This window comes from Miscanthus floridulus, chromosome 1 (genome assembly GCF_019320115.1).
Source record: "Miscanthus floridulus cultivar M001 chromosome 1, ASM1932011v1, whole genome shotgun sequence".
Taxonomy (NCBI): Eukaryota; Viridiplantae; Streptophyta; class Magnoliopsida; order Poales; family Poaceae; genus Miscanthus; species Miscanthus floridulus.
Window position 1 is genome coordinate 165,094,971 of NC_089580.1, and position 14,584 is coordinate 165,109,554.

At 43.1% G+C, this 14,584-nt stretch overlaps 2 protein-coding genes and 1 non-coding gene across 3 annotated transcripts; 2 read left to right on the plus strand and 1 right to left on the minus strand.

Annotated features, from left to right (window-relative positions):
• Positions 1-2,844: 2,844 nt before the first annotated feature.
• LOC136500729 (uncharacterized) lies at positions 2,845-5,355 on the plus strand. Its single transcript, XM_066496149.1, has 4 exons — positions 2,845-3,319; positions 4,356-4,425; positions 4,548-4,637; positions 5,128-5,355. Exons 1-3 carry the CDS (start codon positions 2,942-2,944, stop codon positions 4,604-4,606), a joined length of 507 nt encoding a protein of 168 aa, XP_066352246.1. The 5' UTR covers positions 2,845-2,941; the 3' UTR covers positions 4,607-4,637; positions 5,128-5,355.
• Positions 5,356-6,510: 1,155 nt separating this feature from the next.
• Positions 6,511-6,591, plus strand: TRNAL-AAG (transfer RNA leucine (anticodon AAG)). The gene has a single exon. It is a non-coding gene; the product is annotated as a tRNA-Leu (tRNA).
• Positions 6,592-7,616: 1,025 nt separating this feature from the next.
• LOC136500738 (26S proteasome regulatory subunit 4 homolog) lies at positions 7,617-10,826 on the minus strand. Its single transcript, XM_066496160.1, has 6 exons — positions 10,253-10,826; positions 9,145-9,390; positions 8,777-8,946; positions 8,440-8,656; positions 8,210-8,350; positions 7,617-8,027 (listed from the first exon to the last, which is right to left on the minus strand). Exons 1-6 carry the CDS (start codon positions 10,733-10,735, stop codon positions 7,944-7,946), a joined length of 1,341 nt encoding a protein of 446 aa, XP_066352257.1. The 5' UTR covers positions 10,736-10,826; the 3' UTR covers positions 7,617-7,943.
• Between the last annotated feature and the right edge of the window lie 3,758 nt (positions 10,827-14,584).

Consider the following 14,584-nt stretch of genomic DNA (forward strand, 5'->3'; position numbering starts at 1 on the left):
GCCCATAGAAGCCTCAACTAGCCTATTTATCGGGTCATCAGATAGGGACGACCGATTTTAAATCCCCCTCACCTGCCTCCATGTATTGTTGTTTTACACCCCTCACCTGCCTGCACGTATTGTTGTTTTACACCGTGCTGGATTGGAGAAATTGGGCAGGTTTCTTGAAAAAAAAAAGCTGGGCAGGTCTATTCTTGAAAGAAAAAAGGAAAAGGTTGGGCAGCTCTATTCGTTGGTAGGGAAATTTTCTGTCTTTTCTGAGGAGATATTTTGAAGGTTGTAGTTTGGTAACAGAATGGAGAGGAAACGCTTTCTTCTCGGTTTTATTATCTCGACTCCCTTTGCAGCATTTAAGTTCAGCAATTTTGTCCACGTATTACCTAGGGGTAAATAGAACTTAAGAGGAAAAAGAAAAGGTATTTTAGTTTCCTGTACTTTTGCATTGCACTGTGAAAGAGTAGCAATTCAAATTCAGCAATTTTGTCCACGTATAGCATCTGTGCTCATTGGACAACTCATTATTACTCCTATATGATGGCCTCCCTGGATCATTTTGGTCCACTATGGGCTCTACAGGCTGGACCTGTCAACTCTGTTCTTTGTTTTGAAACTTCCTTTACGTATACACATCCAGATTTTGTAATGAAACGTATTTCCTTAGCATGTCGTATATGCCCTTGATGCAAATGCTGCAATATACTCCCTCAATTTCAAATTATAAGGTGTTTTGACTTTTCTATATATAATTTTTGCTATGCACTTAGATATACATTATGTCTATATATACACCTATAGTAAAAACAATATATTTAGAAAAGCTAAAACATTTTATAATTTAGAACGTATGGAGTATTAATTATTATCATCATCTCTGTGGTCTACAAAATAACATTAGCAACTCTCTTTCTGGAGATGTTCACTCCAGTTTTTGAGCATACAAATTCGGGGTTACAACTGAATTACTCAACTAAATGAAGGAATTGATAATACGTTACAGTTTTGGAACAAACATACAATAGTGCAAACTTAGATGGAGTTATACACAAAGATGTAAGCATGAATTTACTATGTCCTGGTTCGTGACAGGTTTGTTTATTTTCGTTTGAAAAAAAAAACTGATTCATGTAGTTATAGTGCATATATACATTGAATCTGTCTAGCAAATTGTTGAGTCGAAACTGTTTTTACTTTGCATTCGTTGCTTTAGTAGTTAAAAAGATGCATGGTCAAGCCATTGGATAATTGAAGCTGTTTATCCAGTATCCTCTTGATCATAATAGCCTAGTGGACTGCTCTGTTCCTGTTATCGGAATTGTATGTTCCTTTCCAAATTGCCTTTTCAAAAGAATCTTCCCGTTTTCAATGAAATAAAGGGATCGCGAGTACCTTGCAATTGCAAGACTTTTTTTCTTTTTCTTTTTAATAACGGAAGACTGGTTATTACTGCATAAGAAGACACCATGAAAATCACGTGCACTTGACTCTACAACTGCAAGTACCAATTTTGAGCTGAAATTAGCTTTGATTTAAGGAGCTAATTTCATGCGTTGAGTAATTAAAATGATGCAAAAGAATAGATAGTTGAGTCCTCGTATTTTTTTATTTGTTTTTACTGTTTGGTTAGATTTTTGTTTTGTTTTGTTATGCTCTCAGCGGTAAAAGAACTTGTTTATTATAATATAGACACAGGCATTTAAACATATTATGTATGTTCCTATCCCTATCAGTACCTTGAAAGATTGAGAGCTTAAGATTTACCAAATCAGCATAGGCATTTCACTGTCAATGATAACATCGCCTACCACTTTATTAAATCGTTAAAAAAATCTAGAAAAACACGTGTCAAGTCATATACTTGAACCAGACAGGCTTGTTTCACCACAAGAAATCCAGCCAACTAGGCTCCACATACGAAATGTTTCCCTTCTGCTATAGGTAGAACAATTTTGGTGCTTACACATGTTTAGATGTTGTGGTATTAAGATATTGTAGTATTAAGAAACTATAGTTTTAAAACCCACGTACAAGCAAAACTATAGTCTAGAAAAAAAGAGGTCTACTGACTACTGCAAAGTTTATAAAACTAAAAAAAGAACTATAATTTTAGCAATAGTAGTATTTTTAGAACCATAAATTTGTTGCATCTAGACACTTCATAGCAATATAAAACCATGATATTTTCTAAAACTCTAAATATACTTTGCATCTAAATAGGGCCAGGCTGGAATGGTACAGTTATGAGAAGAGCATTGTAAGTATAAATTTGATTTGATATGATCTTACCCAAGTGACTTTTATTTGGTTTGAATAACTCTAGGATTTTCAAATAAGCTCTCTACTTTTGTTTGAGGGTCTACTTTGGTCATATTTGGATTCATAGAACTAACAACTAGTTAACTAATTTTTAGTCCTTAAGTATCCAAATATGCAGACTAATTGTTAGTTCACTAGTTATGGACTAATTATTAGTTTATTAGTTCACTTATAAGAGCTAATATGACTAATTGTTAGTCCTAATCCATTCAAACAGACCTTTGTTGCTCAACTCTAGTTGTACATGAAGACGCACTGTTTACTTGAACCAAATTCTATTTATGTGGGGGCCTAATAGAGATTTTTTTGCCGGTAAATAATATACTATCACAGAATTATATGCTGTTTCAACTATATTAGTTTTTGGTTGCTTTTTTTATTACAGAAATCCCACGTGTCGTGATCACACAGATTGCTTCGTACGGTCGCCATTTCCAACCAAGAAATCCAAAGCAAAAATAATAATAATAAAACGTATAAATTCACCAGTACTCATGTTCCAGCTCTTGCCTTCCACGACACCAACTTTTCCACCTTTGGCAAAGGTGGACACCTCCTTTTCGCACAAAAGCCCCCGCATTCCTGTCAAATCCCCCTCCGTTCCCCTACCAAGAAACCCCACCTTTGCATGGGCAAGCGCCTACCTGCCGCCGCCGCCGCCGCGGTTCGCTCGTACGCCCGCAGCCTTCGCGTCCCATCCGATACCGCCGCCGCCGCATCCGCCGGGAGGGCAACCAAGACGCCGGCAGCCCCGCTGGATACGAAGTCCGCTGCTGCTGCCGCCGCCGCCGCCGCCAGCTCCGGCCGGGCCGAGGTGCGGAATTTGGCGGCAGCGTGCGGGCTAGAGGCCGACGAGCGGGTGCCTCTCGCGGAGGTGGTGTCGGACTGCACGAGGCGGTGGTTCCAGGACGCGCTCAAGGAGGCGCGCGCCGGCGACATCACCATGCAGGTGCTCGTCGGCCAGATGTACCGCAGCGGATACGGTGTCAACAAGAACGAGCACAAGGTGAGCCATTAAGATTCCGAAGTTGAAGCGGCTGCCTTAGTCAATGCTTTGGTTCTGGTTTATTTGGCCTTCGGAGTAGGCCAATTCGTGAATATTGAATGGTTTCACTTTGGATCAGTTTTGGTTCGGTTAGTTAGAATTCTTAGTTACTGGCGGCTCCAAAACTTCCTCAGTGACTTGTCACAAACTTAGGTAGGTTGTCAGGCTGTCAGCTACTCAACTTGCTCTGCCTATTGTTGCAGTAGCCAGTAGCAACGCTTGCTAGTGGGGAAATGTCATTGTCTGATTGTGTAGTTGTTAAGTGGTGTCCTTAGTCCTTACTGGTAGTTTTGCAAGAAACTATGGCCTTTTATTGCATATAATTGACGTGTGACACTATCATCAGCCAAAAAGGAACAGAAACGAATATCAGAAACAGTGATCTGTAAGACGATCTTAGCATTTCCTATCTAATTGGGGCATTGGCTGACATGAGGAATAGAAGTGGAAGATTCATACCAACATATTTCACTACATTTGTTGACAATAAAACTATAGATTGCATTGTTCAGCTGTACTAGTCATGCTGTTAAGATGCTGAAAGCAGCACCTGCTTGTAATTTTTTTTTGAAGGGTACCACTTTCTTGTTATCACATATTCGGTGCTTGACATCTACATTCTAGAGCTAAAAATTGCGACTGCAACATCTTTGGTTGCCAGGAGCCCAGGACCTTGTGACAAAAATTGAATAATAGGCTGCAAATAGGTGCACATGTAAAGAAATCTTATAAGACTGGATATGAATGCACCAAATCTCTATTGTGCACTGAAGCTGGGAATAGATTTTGCAACAGCACGGAATAGGTTTGGAATCCAATGGGTGGAAGTATGGGGTGTTAAAAAAATGAAAAAGCAGGAGAGCTCACCTATCTTTGGTTGGCAGGAGAGCTGCAAAAGCAGGCCCAGAGGGGCACTGAGCTCACCTATGTTGGATCCTGTGATCATTCCTGTTGTATTGCAACAAAAGTTTGACTGACCAACAACTTCATTATATAGGCAAGAGTTTGGATGGAGAAAGCATCAAGATATCGGTCTACAGTCTGGAAAGTTAGCAATAAACGTCCAGGTCATATCCCACCTTCATTTCAATGTTTACAGGGTTCCTTGGTGTCTTCGTCATGCCAACAACTGTATAGATGCATGTGGTCTTCTACTATTTGCTAGACCTGACAGGTTCTTGTTTTGCAGGGTACAATGCTAGTGACTCAGACTCAGGCTCAGATGATGCTAAGGAAACATGCAAATAAGAAAATTTGAGATTTTGACATTAATGGGCGGGTAAATTTCATTTACCTCCATGTGCCATTTTCCTGGTAGCTAAGCATCATGAGTTAATTAATTGAAGCATATTTGTTAGTTCATTTTTATGCTATACATTTAGCTGAAAAACATTTTCATTAGACAGTATCATCAAGAAGATATGGTAGCTTGTTAGACCTTTTCCATGCCCCATGCATACTTGTTAGTCATATTTGTGCTGACATTTAATTTTCCTTGTCACAATGATCAAGGTTAAGAGGTTCTACAAAAAAAATCCATAGTTATGATCGGAGTAATCCTATGTAAGCAGAAGTAACAACATTAGAAAGACCAGAACTCTACTGTTCTATTTAACTTCTCTTCTAGCACAGAAAGGCAAAGGTTATATATCGAATTTGATCTTTGTCAAAAGGCCTATGCTTTATCATGCCGTGTAAATTCGCACTTTCTGTTGGTCATTTCTTTGGACCATTTGATATCTGGTTGAGAAGATCCTTTTACTTTGCAGGAGCTGCGCACCTGCACTGCTGCCGTGACTACAAACTGGCGAAACAACACAATCTACCACTTGAAGATTCAGACGCAGTTCTGTCAACGAATCCATCTGTGTCCCCGTTTATTTAGCAGTATCGCTAGCTATTGTTGTATTTTCAGTTTCTTCTTTCACTATGTGAGTTACACATGCTGTATTATTGTTACCTCTATGTCTCAGAGGTTTCCTCGTTTTTCTGGCCTTTTTTTGTGTGTGTTGATTTTGCTTGTCGTCAGGGAAGTGGTTATCAGAACGGGTTTTCACAGAAGATACAAAGAATAGCAGGATATTCTATGGCATAGCTAGCCACTGTTACATCTGCATTTCGTCATTGGTCTTTGCCCCAATCGTTTAGTGGCTGAGGCCCGGTTTGGCAGAGCTTTCGAAGCTGATTCTATGTAGGAGCTCTGCCAAACAGTTTTTTAGAGAAAAGTGATTCTCTACTGATTCTGTAATGTGATTCTCTGAAATGAAGTAAGAGGTTGGGAGCTAAAAAAAATAGCTTCTCCTGCTTCTGTGAAGTGATTCTTCATCATGATTTTGAGAGTTTATGCTAAACAATCAAATAGAATCACTTTTAGTTTTGAGAGTTTATGCTAAACAATCGAAGAAAATCACTTTCAGCCACAAAATCACTTTTATCAGAGAATCAGATTCCATAGAGAATCAGAATCAAATGGAGCTCTGTCAAATAGGCCCCGAGAATATCGCTCTTTCAAGGAGGCAGGGAGAATGAGGATTCGACTTTCCTGGGGCAGGGAGTATTATAAAGAGATGTTAATCATAGATTATATAAAAAAGCATAGAATAAGTTCTTCTTGGCTCGATGCCCAAGCGGTTAAATCCAGCTGGGCCTAAAAATGTAGGGTTTCGTGAATACGAACCAAATGTTAAAAAATGTAGGGTTTCATGAATATGAACCCAAAACCATTATTTTTTATGGAATAAAAAAATGCCCTCTGAATTTGCATTGGAGCGTATGGGAATTTTGAATTGAGGCATACTATTTTTTTAAGTCAAACTTCACTTATTTTGACCACGTTTATAAAAACACAGACAAATATCTACAGCATCAAATAAGATTCAATATATACATATATTTTGAATTTGCATTTATTTTGTATTATAGATGTTAATACATTTTTTTTATAAACTTGGTCAAGTTAGATAAATTGATTTAGAATAAAACTAAAAACAACTTGCAATTTAAAGTATGGATATTTTTTATATAAACTTAGGTCCCCAAAGTGCTCACGAAATAATTGATAGCACTCAAAAACTGAAAAACTCCACAAATGACATGATTTGACTGGTTAAGGTTCTTATAAATAAAAGAAAATAGTTTCCTAAATCAATTCAGTTGAGATGGCCGAGTTGGTCTAAGGCGCCAGATTAAGGTTCTGGTCCGAAAGGGCGTGGGTTCAAATCCCACTCTCAACATTGGTTTTTTTGACATTTGCTCTTTTTATTACCATATATGTACATTTCCTCGTTTTTTTTACCATATCTCAACAGTTTCTTCTTTCAACCATATATGCATCAATTTCTCTTTTTTGTTACCAACAGCAAATAAGCCCGAGCAACAGGGCATACAAATTGTTTGTTCTAATGGTAACATGGTAACTATTTTTGTTAGATTTAATTAGATTTGATGTCCTTAAATAAATAATTTCAAGTCCTAGAATAAATGATAGTACAACAAAGGATTAATCTCGTATGAGAAAGAACTTTAATAGATGGCTATTATGTGTCCTTAAATAAATGTTCGCTTGAACTTATCAGCCTGGCTTATCAGCCATAGAACTCTCTTTTTCTTCTTTGCTTTCACCGAACCAACTACTCTCTCTATTTTAAATTATAAGATGTTTTAGTTTTTCTAGATATAGATATTTAAAATCTAGAAAAGCTAAAACGGTTTATACTTGGGAACAGGGAGGGAGTACCTCTTCGGTCTAGTTAACTTTCGTAGAGCCAACTACATCTTAAGGTCTAGTTTGGCCTAGTTAGCCTGTGTTAAACTAAGGAATGACATGGATGAATTTATTTTAATTTATTTTTTGATTCGGGGTCTATTTGGAACTGCTTCGTTCCATATTTTCTTCGCTCTCAACTCTCGCACCCACACCTGTTGGACCAAAATCCGTGGGGCTCTGACCCAAAACCGCCCTGCTGCCGTCCCTGCGTCGAGCTCGATGATCTTGCCACCCGAGCCAGCCTTTTCGCCAGCGGCTGCCTAATCTCGCCCTCCACTCAAGTCCTGTAACTTGGAGACGGAGAAGACGGCGAGGAGAGGTGAATTTTGAAGAGACAGGTTCCATCTGCATCTGCACCGAATCTCTCTCCGGGATGGTTGATTGTTCCATACTTCCATCCCGCTCGTTTGGAACCGAACAGCCTTGAATCTGGGGCTTGCCCCATCCACCATCCCATCCCACCAACCAAACATATGGTTATAAGATGTAAAATAAAACCATAATTTCCCAGCCGCAAGTCGAACTGCTAAACATGCAAAAATCTCTGTTTTTACAGCCAGAACGCAACAATCTATAAACAGAACTACATTTACGAATAGTCACACATGTCCACGCCTGCACACAGACAACCAGCATTCAACCTCATCTTGAGTTCTTGACTCATCGCTGCCATTTCATATATCCGAGGAGTCGTAATAGGATAACTGTTGTTTGAGTTGTGTGTTTCGAACTACAAAAAAATGCTGTAATAAGCAAACATTCTCGGACCATTTAAGCAGATTACAAACGCCAAGGCTTCTAGCGTGTTGCTGATGAGTCTCACATATAGAGGCCCTCCGGCACGCCTTCTTTCTTCTTGAACATGACCTTTTCTTTGGCCTTCTTGAAGTCTGCATGCCTCACCTAATGCAACGGAAACCAAATAGCAGATCATGAGTGGATATTTTCTGTGACCTTGTATCCAAGTTATAGGCTATTACAAAAGGTTAACTCTGGTGAATTTGCTTATAGGTACAGGTACCAACAAGGTTAGCCAAAGTAGCAGATTTATGGAAAAACATAAGGGGGCATTTGGTGTACAGTACCTTCATCCGCCGCTCTCTCAAAGCAAGCAAGCCAGCTTCAGTACAAATGGCCTTGATGTCGGCACCTGAAAATTCATCTTTTGACATAATAAACTCTTCTAGGTTTACATCATCAGCCAGTGTCATTTTCGATGTGTGTATCTGCTCATCAAAACAAAACCTTGGTAAGAACAAAGCATGCTTTTCTATTAAAAGAGTAGGACTGCGAAGCTTTCGTCACATAGAAGCACCTGGAAGATGCGTCGCCTGGTCTTGACATCAGGTAAAGGGAATTCAATCTTTCTGTCAATTCGACCTGGGCGAAGCAAGGCTGGGTCAAGACTTTCAATGCGATTTGTAGCTAGAATAACTTTAACATCTCCTCTTGAATCAAAACCATCCAGCTGATTTAACAACTCCAACATGGTTCTCTGAATCTCACGCTCGCCACCAGAATGAGCATCATACCTACAACAGGGCAAGAAACAGCAAAACTCACATTAATCCATTCACTAGAAGCTCCAGCAGCAATTTTTTCGTAACCAAAGAAAATAACTGTGGTAAACTTTCATGTCTGATATATCCTACCTCTTTGTCCCAACTGCATCAATCTCATCAATAAAGACAATTGAAGGAGAAAGATCATCAGCCACCCTGAACAATTCTCTAATAAGCTTGGGACCATCACCGAGGTACTTTTGGATTAATTCACTCCCAACAACACGCAAGAACGTTGCTGATGTGGAATTGGCAACAGCCTGCAGCGTTTAAAAGCTTTACGTAATTAAAAGATGATTTTTAGGAAGAGAGGCATAGTACCTTGAGAATATCTTATGTGATCAGGAAGAAAAAAAGAATGAAAAGCGTTCGGTTGATTCACTGTTTTATCGATGGGCAAAAATAACTAAGGCATGGAAATAAAAACTTGGAACTGTCCTCAAGGAATCAGCACAAACCTTTGCGAGTAGAGTTTTCCCTGTTCCAGGTTCCCCATATAGTATAACTCCCTTCGGAGGTCTGATCCCAATGTCCTCATATAGCTCAGGATGTGTTAATGGAAGTTCAACTGCTTCTTTGATTTCTTGAATTTGAGCATCCAAGCCACCAATGTCAGCATAAGACTCCAAAGGTGCCTTTTCAACTTTCATGACAGAAACCATAGGATCAACTTCGTCTTGCAAAATACCAACCACTGACAGAACCTAAGGGAAACATTTGGCCAAGCTGTTTACTGAATAAGCATTCAAATGAAGAAAGTACATAAAACGCAGAGTACATCACTTGAAGAGCAGCATCGTGTCTGCTAAAACAAACGTGAAAAAAAGTGCTGTATATACCAAGGGAAACCTCTGAGGGACGTGAAATGCATTATCACTTGAAGTTGAAGCGACAATTTTCTACCTGCCATTTATACATCACTAATACCCCAAACTGCAATATCTATTTCCAAATATTTGTATACCAAGTATATGCCAAATTGATGCACGGTGGGAAAAGAAATTATTTTCTTCATAGCACATGACAACACAATCAATAATAACACAGCAGAAATGTCGGAAAAAATAACACAGCAGCCTAAAAACTATGCAAATGATCTATAGATAGAAACCAAATAAATTATGTTCTTTAGTTTCCACACAAGGTCATATTGAACAGATATATTATACAGCCATAACTGTGAATTCACAGTTCATAAGCCTAGATGAATTAGCAATGAATTTAAACAAATATAGAATTCCTGGAATTCTCTGACCTCTTTGTTGTGCACCTATGAAACACGATAATATGATATAATTGTGTCCTTCAAAATTTTAAGGTTACTCCACATTCCACCATACAGAACCAAAATAAACCTAAATTCTACAGTAAATCCAATAAGTTAACCAGAACAGCCTATTAATTGCCACTTGTTTAAACTAGACACAATAGAAATCCTAATCTTCATATAAAAAATAAAGTTTTTCCACCACTGATCTCCTCAATACCACACTGAATCACTAATTGAAACATGCGTAACACTTTCAATTCCGTAATTTAATCCATGAGATCAATGTGCATATATACCTTGTTGTGCATCAGAATGGCACATCCAGGCTCGAGCTGGTCCTTATCGACGAAGGAAAGTATCCCGACGTAGTACTCGGGCCCGACGGACGAGGACACGATGGCGTGGCTCTCGTCGATGATCTCCTCCAGCGAACCGACGCTCATGGGGGTGCCGCGGAGGTCGTCGACCTTGGATCGGTCCTCCTCCGTCTTATCTTCGCTGGGGTGCAGGCGCTCCTGGCTGGCGACGAACTCCTCTTCCATGAGGAGGTAGTCCTTGACGCGTTCGAGCTTGAGCAGGCGAAGGCGGCACTTTGAGAGCGGCGCCACGGCGGGGAGCCGCGCCGCCGCCTCGGAGCCCTTCTGCCGCTTCTGCCTCCGGCCGACACGGGATGGGGCGGTGGGTGGTTCATATTTCTTCTCTTTCTTCCCGTCTCCCTGCTTGCGATCGCCCGGGAGCCCGGGCTGTTTGCCCATCCCGCCGGGAGAACCTTGTCCCATCTCTGGCGGCCGTGAATTAGGGTTTGGCTCGGTGTGACTCGGTGAGAAGCAGGAGAAAAACAGGAAGGTGGAAGGCTCAAGGGGAAAAGAGGAAAACAGGTTATTGAGGTACTCCCTTATCCCTCTATATTCCAAATTATAAAACATTTTCTCTATTTTAAACTATAAAATATTTTAGTTTCTTCAGATATATTATTTTAATACATATTTAGATATAATGCGGTGTATATCTAGATACATAACAAAAAAAAATATACTATCTAAAAGATCAAAACATTTTTCACTTTAGATTAGAATAGAGTGTGTCGGGTTCATAAACACAGGGTCCCTCGCAGACCGGCTTTCCAACGGAGGCTCGGCCCAGCGGCAACGTTGCAAACAACGCGCAACTCATGGACTGGCCCAAGTACCTAAACAACAGGCCAGAAGGGCGATCCAATCACCGACCGGAAGGCCTGGCCTTGGAGGAACGACGCTTGTTTCCGACTCCGGCCCACCTCTTCGACCGGAGCGCTCGCTTCGGTCTCCAGCCCGCCTCTGGACGGTCTCTCCGACCGGAAGGCCTGGCCAAAGCACTACATCTGACTCCGACCCACGTCTCCGACCGGGGATGCGCCAAACCCCTACTCACTGCTCTTCTCTGACTGGCGCAATCAAAGCCGACTAGGACCAACCGACCGGGGACACCCACTCGATAAGGACCAGGAAACGGACGGAGAAAGTAAGGCAGGGTGCACAGTCAAAACCGCAATACCGGGGTCCGTACCCTGTACACCTACGAAAACAGTACTCTGCGACCTCCTTGTCACGTTAGAACCCAAGCAGTGTTGTAGGCGTCGACATTTTCCCCTATAGTATTATGGGCGTCATTAACTCCCATACGGTAAGGCTCCCTCCATATGTCTCTAGACATCGACAGTGTTGTGGGCGTCGACATTTACCGTACCAGACGAACATGGTAAAACCCCTTACATGCCTCCAAATATCAACAGTGTGATAGGCGCCGACATCTGCCATACCCAAAGAAGACAACACAACCTCCCACGTGCATCTGACATCCAACAGTATTGTGGGCGCCTACCATCATCTTGTACCCACCGGTGTGGGAAGCAAGACTTAGCAGCAAACGTACAGCAAAACTACAAATATTTACTTGTTGGTTACTTTCTGTACCGACAGTTGGCGCCGTCCGTGGGGAAGACGTTGTACGTTCAATACTTTTTGGTCATCGGATGGCACACTTTTCTGTCACCTTTGCCATGACGGGCTCAGGCGATACGACTCGTTCGTCTCACTGGAGTTTTCCGCACTCCCACCTGTTGGGATGTGGGTTCCACCCGTCTCCGGGCCGTCCTAGGCCTTCCTCTTTAGAAGCCTAGACTTTGTCGCCGACCGGCTCGGCGTACTACACCTCCTCAAGGAGGCACTCGTTCTGGCGCTCGTCGAAGGGGCACCCTCCATCAGCTCCGGGACGCACGACGACTTCAACGACAAGGCATCTGCATTTTATTCCGAGCAAACTCTCTACTCAAACCTCGCTATGAGTAATGTACATGTTGTTATTTACTTGTTATTCTCTATCTTCCATCGATTATCCGGAGGGACCCTGTTGTCCCCGCGCACGACTGCCATGCGACCAGTTCCCCTACGGCCTTGCGTCTCCCGTGGACGTGTACGCCCGGGGGCTCCAAAGGATGCCGGCGCTGCCCCCTCTCACGTCTGAATTTATGGGAATGGCAAGCTATGCTCCCACCTATTTCCTCGACCTCATGGATGACGATGTTGAGAGTAACGGCTCCAGCATCGGCAATGTGGCGCCTAGGCACCGTCCATCCTGAGAGTGCGCTATGGCGGACGCTCCGGGACAGCCACCGGTGGTGATGGAGTCCTTGCATACTCACACCCCTCCAAACCCTTATGCGGAGACCCTAAGCTCACATGGGGGCATGGCAAGGAGCTACGACAACAGCGGCTGAACCAACCACCGACTGCGCTAGCACGCTCGGCGCACCACATTGCGCCCCGTGCGCATAAACCAACGAGCGGCTCCCGAGGTCACGCCCATCGGGCCTAGCGCAACACCATGGACAGGGGGAATGATCCCCCACAGTTCACTCAGGCCAATCAGAACATCACCGCTGCGACAATGCTTCTGCGTGGCCTTCCCGAGCCGAACGACCCCTAGGAACAGGCAATCCACCAAAACCTCCAGGCACTAGTGGAGACCGCCGCCGTTCAACAAGCGGAGAGCTCCGTATCACGACACCAACTCGTGGCCTCTCTCCCCACTAGGGGAGTGGGGACGCACCAGACGAATCGCTCCACCCGCTCACCGCTACAGCCGCCAAGCACGGCACAGGAGGCCGCATCTTTGCCTCGTCTTGACTTGGCGACCGCTCCGCACCGACCGCCTGTACACGAGTGGCTCGGGCTGAACCGAGACGCTCGTAGCAGCGACTGGATCCCAGCCCGGATGGCCTGGGACCATGGGCCTTTGTCCGATGCATCTAGCGAACGCTGCTCCCGCAGTGCTCCAATGGAGGCCAAGGCAAAGGCAAGGCCAAATGCCAGGATCAGGACGAGGGCCCCTCCACGTAGAGAGGGAAAAAGAATAGAAAAGATCGCCGCTGACTGGCCAACTCCGCGTTGGTCGCCACGGCTGATCACACGGGCAAGCAGCCCTAGCAGGACCTTCTGGGCCACTTCCATGAGCTCATGGAGAACCCATGCACCAACCATGCCTACCCTGTCAAACACTTCTACAAGGACTGCGAGCTCCTCAAGCGCCTTCTGCGATAGGCTGATGGGCCGAAGGAAGAAAAATGCGAAGAGGCAGCGGCCAAGAAAGGGGGCATAGCGGGCAAGGATCCGGACGACTGAAGGTTGAGGTGATCTGACCGGACGCCTACCGACTGAAGGATGACAACGACGACATTCTCACCAACGCTTAGAATAGCTATGTCATTTTCTTCCCCTAAAATTCAGTCTTACCATTGTTTACTTAACGTTTGCTCCTATAAAAGCGCCCTGACCCGAACACTTTTGGCCTAGGTCGCTCAGGGGCTCCACGAGGGTGCACTACTACCTCTCTTTTTTGTTTGCTATCATATGGTGAAACTCCTTCCTACCCGAACAAAAGGGTAGTTCATTCCTTTATATTGCCTTGCGTAGCTTTGCTTTAAAATATTCCAACCGATTGCACCCCGCCTCAACATATGGTTACGAGCAGCTAAGCCTCATGGGCCATGCCCAGGCTCCTAAGGGTGCATCCTACGGGACAAACATGCAAGTATGAAAAAGAAAGAATAAAAAACAAAATTATGCTAAGGTAAAACTAAGGAACGAAAGGGACAAGCTTCCCCGAACGGAGTGACTCTATCACAAAAAACGAAACCGATTATAGTCATTGAGTACACAAGAACATTTACATGGGGGTTCCCCCATGAACTATTGGGTTCCTTAGTTTTACCCCCATGTAAATGTTCTTGTGTACTCAATGACTATACTTTACAAGCTATTGGGGTGGCTCGGTGGCATCTGCTGTCGGTGCAACCGGCGAAGGCATAGGCTGCTCACTCCCTAGTGGGATGACATTCGACTCGGTTGAAGGCGGGGCGATGTCCATTTCTGACCCAGGCTTGAAAGCTCTAGTTTGGTTTTGGTTAATTGATGAAACCCTAAGTGCTAACCTAGTTTATCAAAGTGATTATGAGATAGGTAGCACTACTCCAAGTGATGAAGCAATGGCGAAGATCATGACGATAGTGATGGCATGGTGATGATCAAATGCTTGAACTTGGAAAAGAAGAAAGAGAAAAACAAAAGGCTCAAGGTAAAGGTATAAATAGT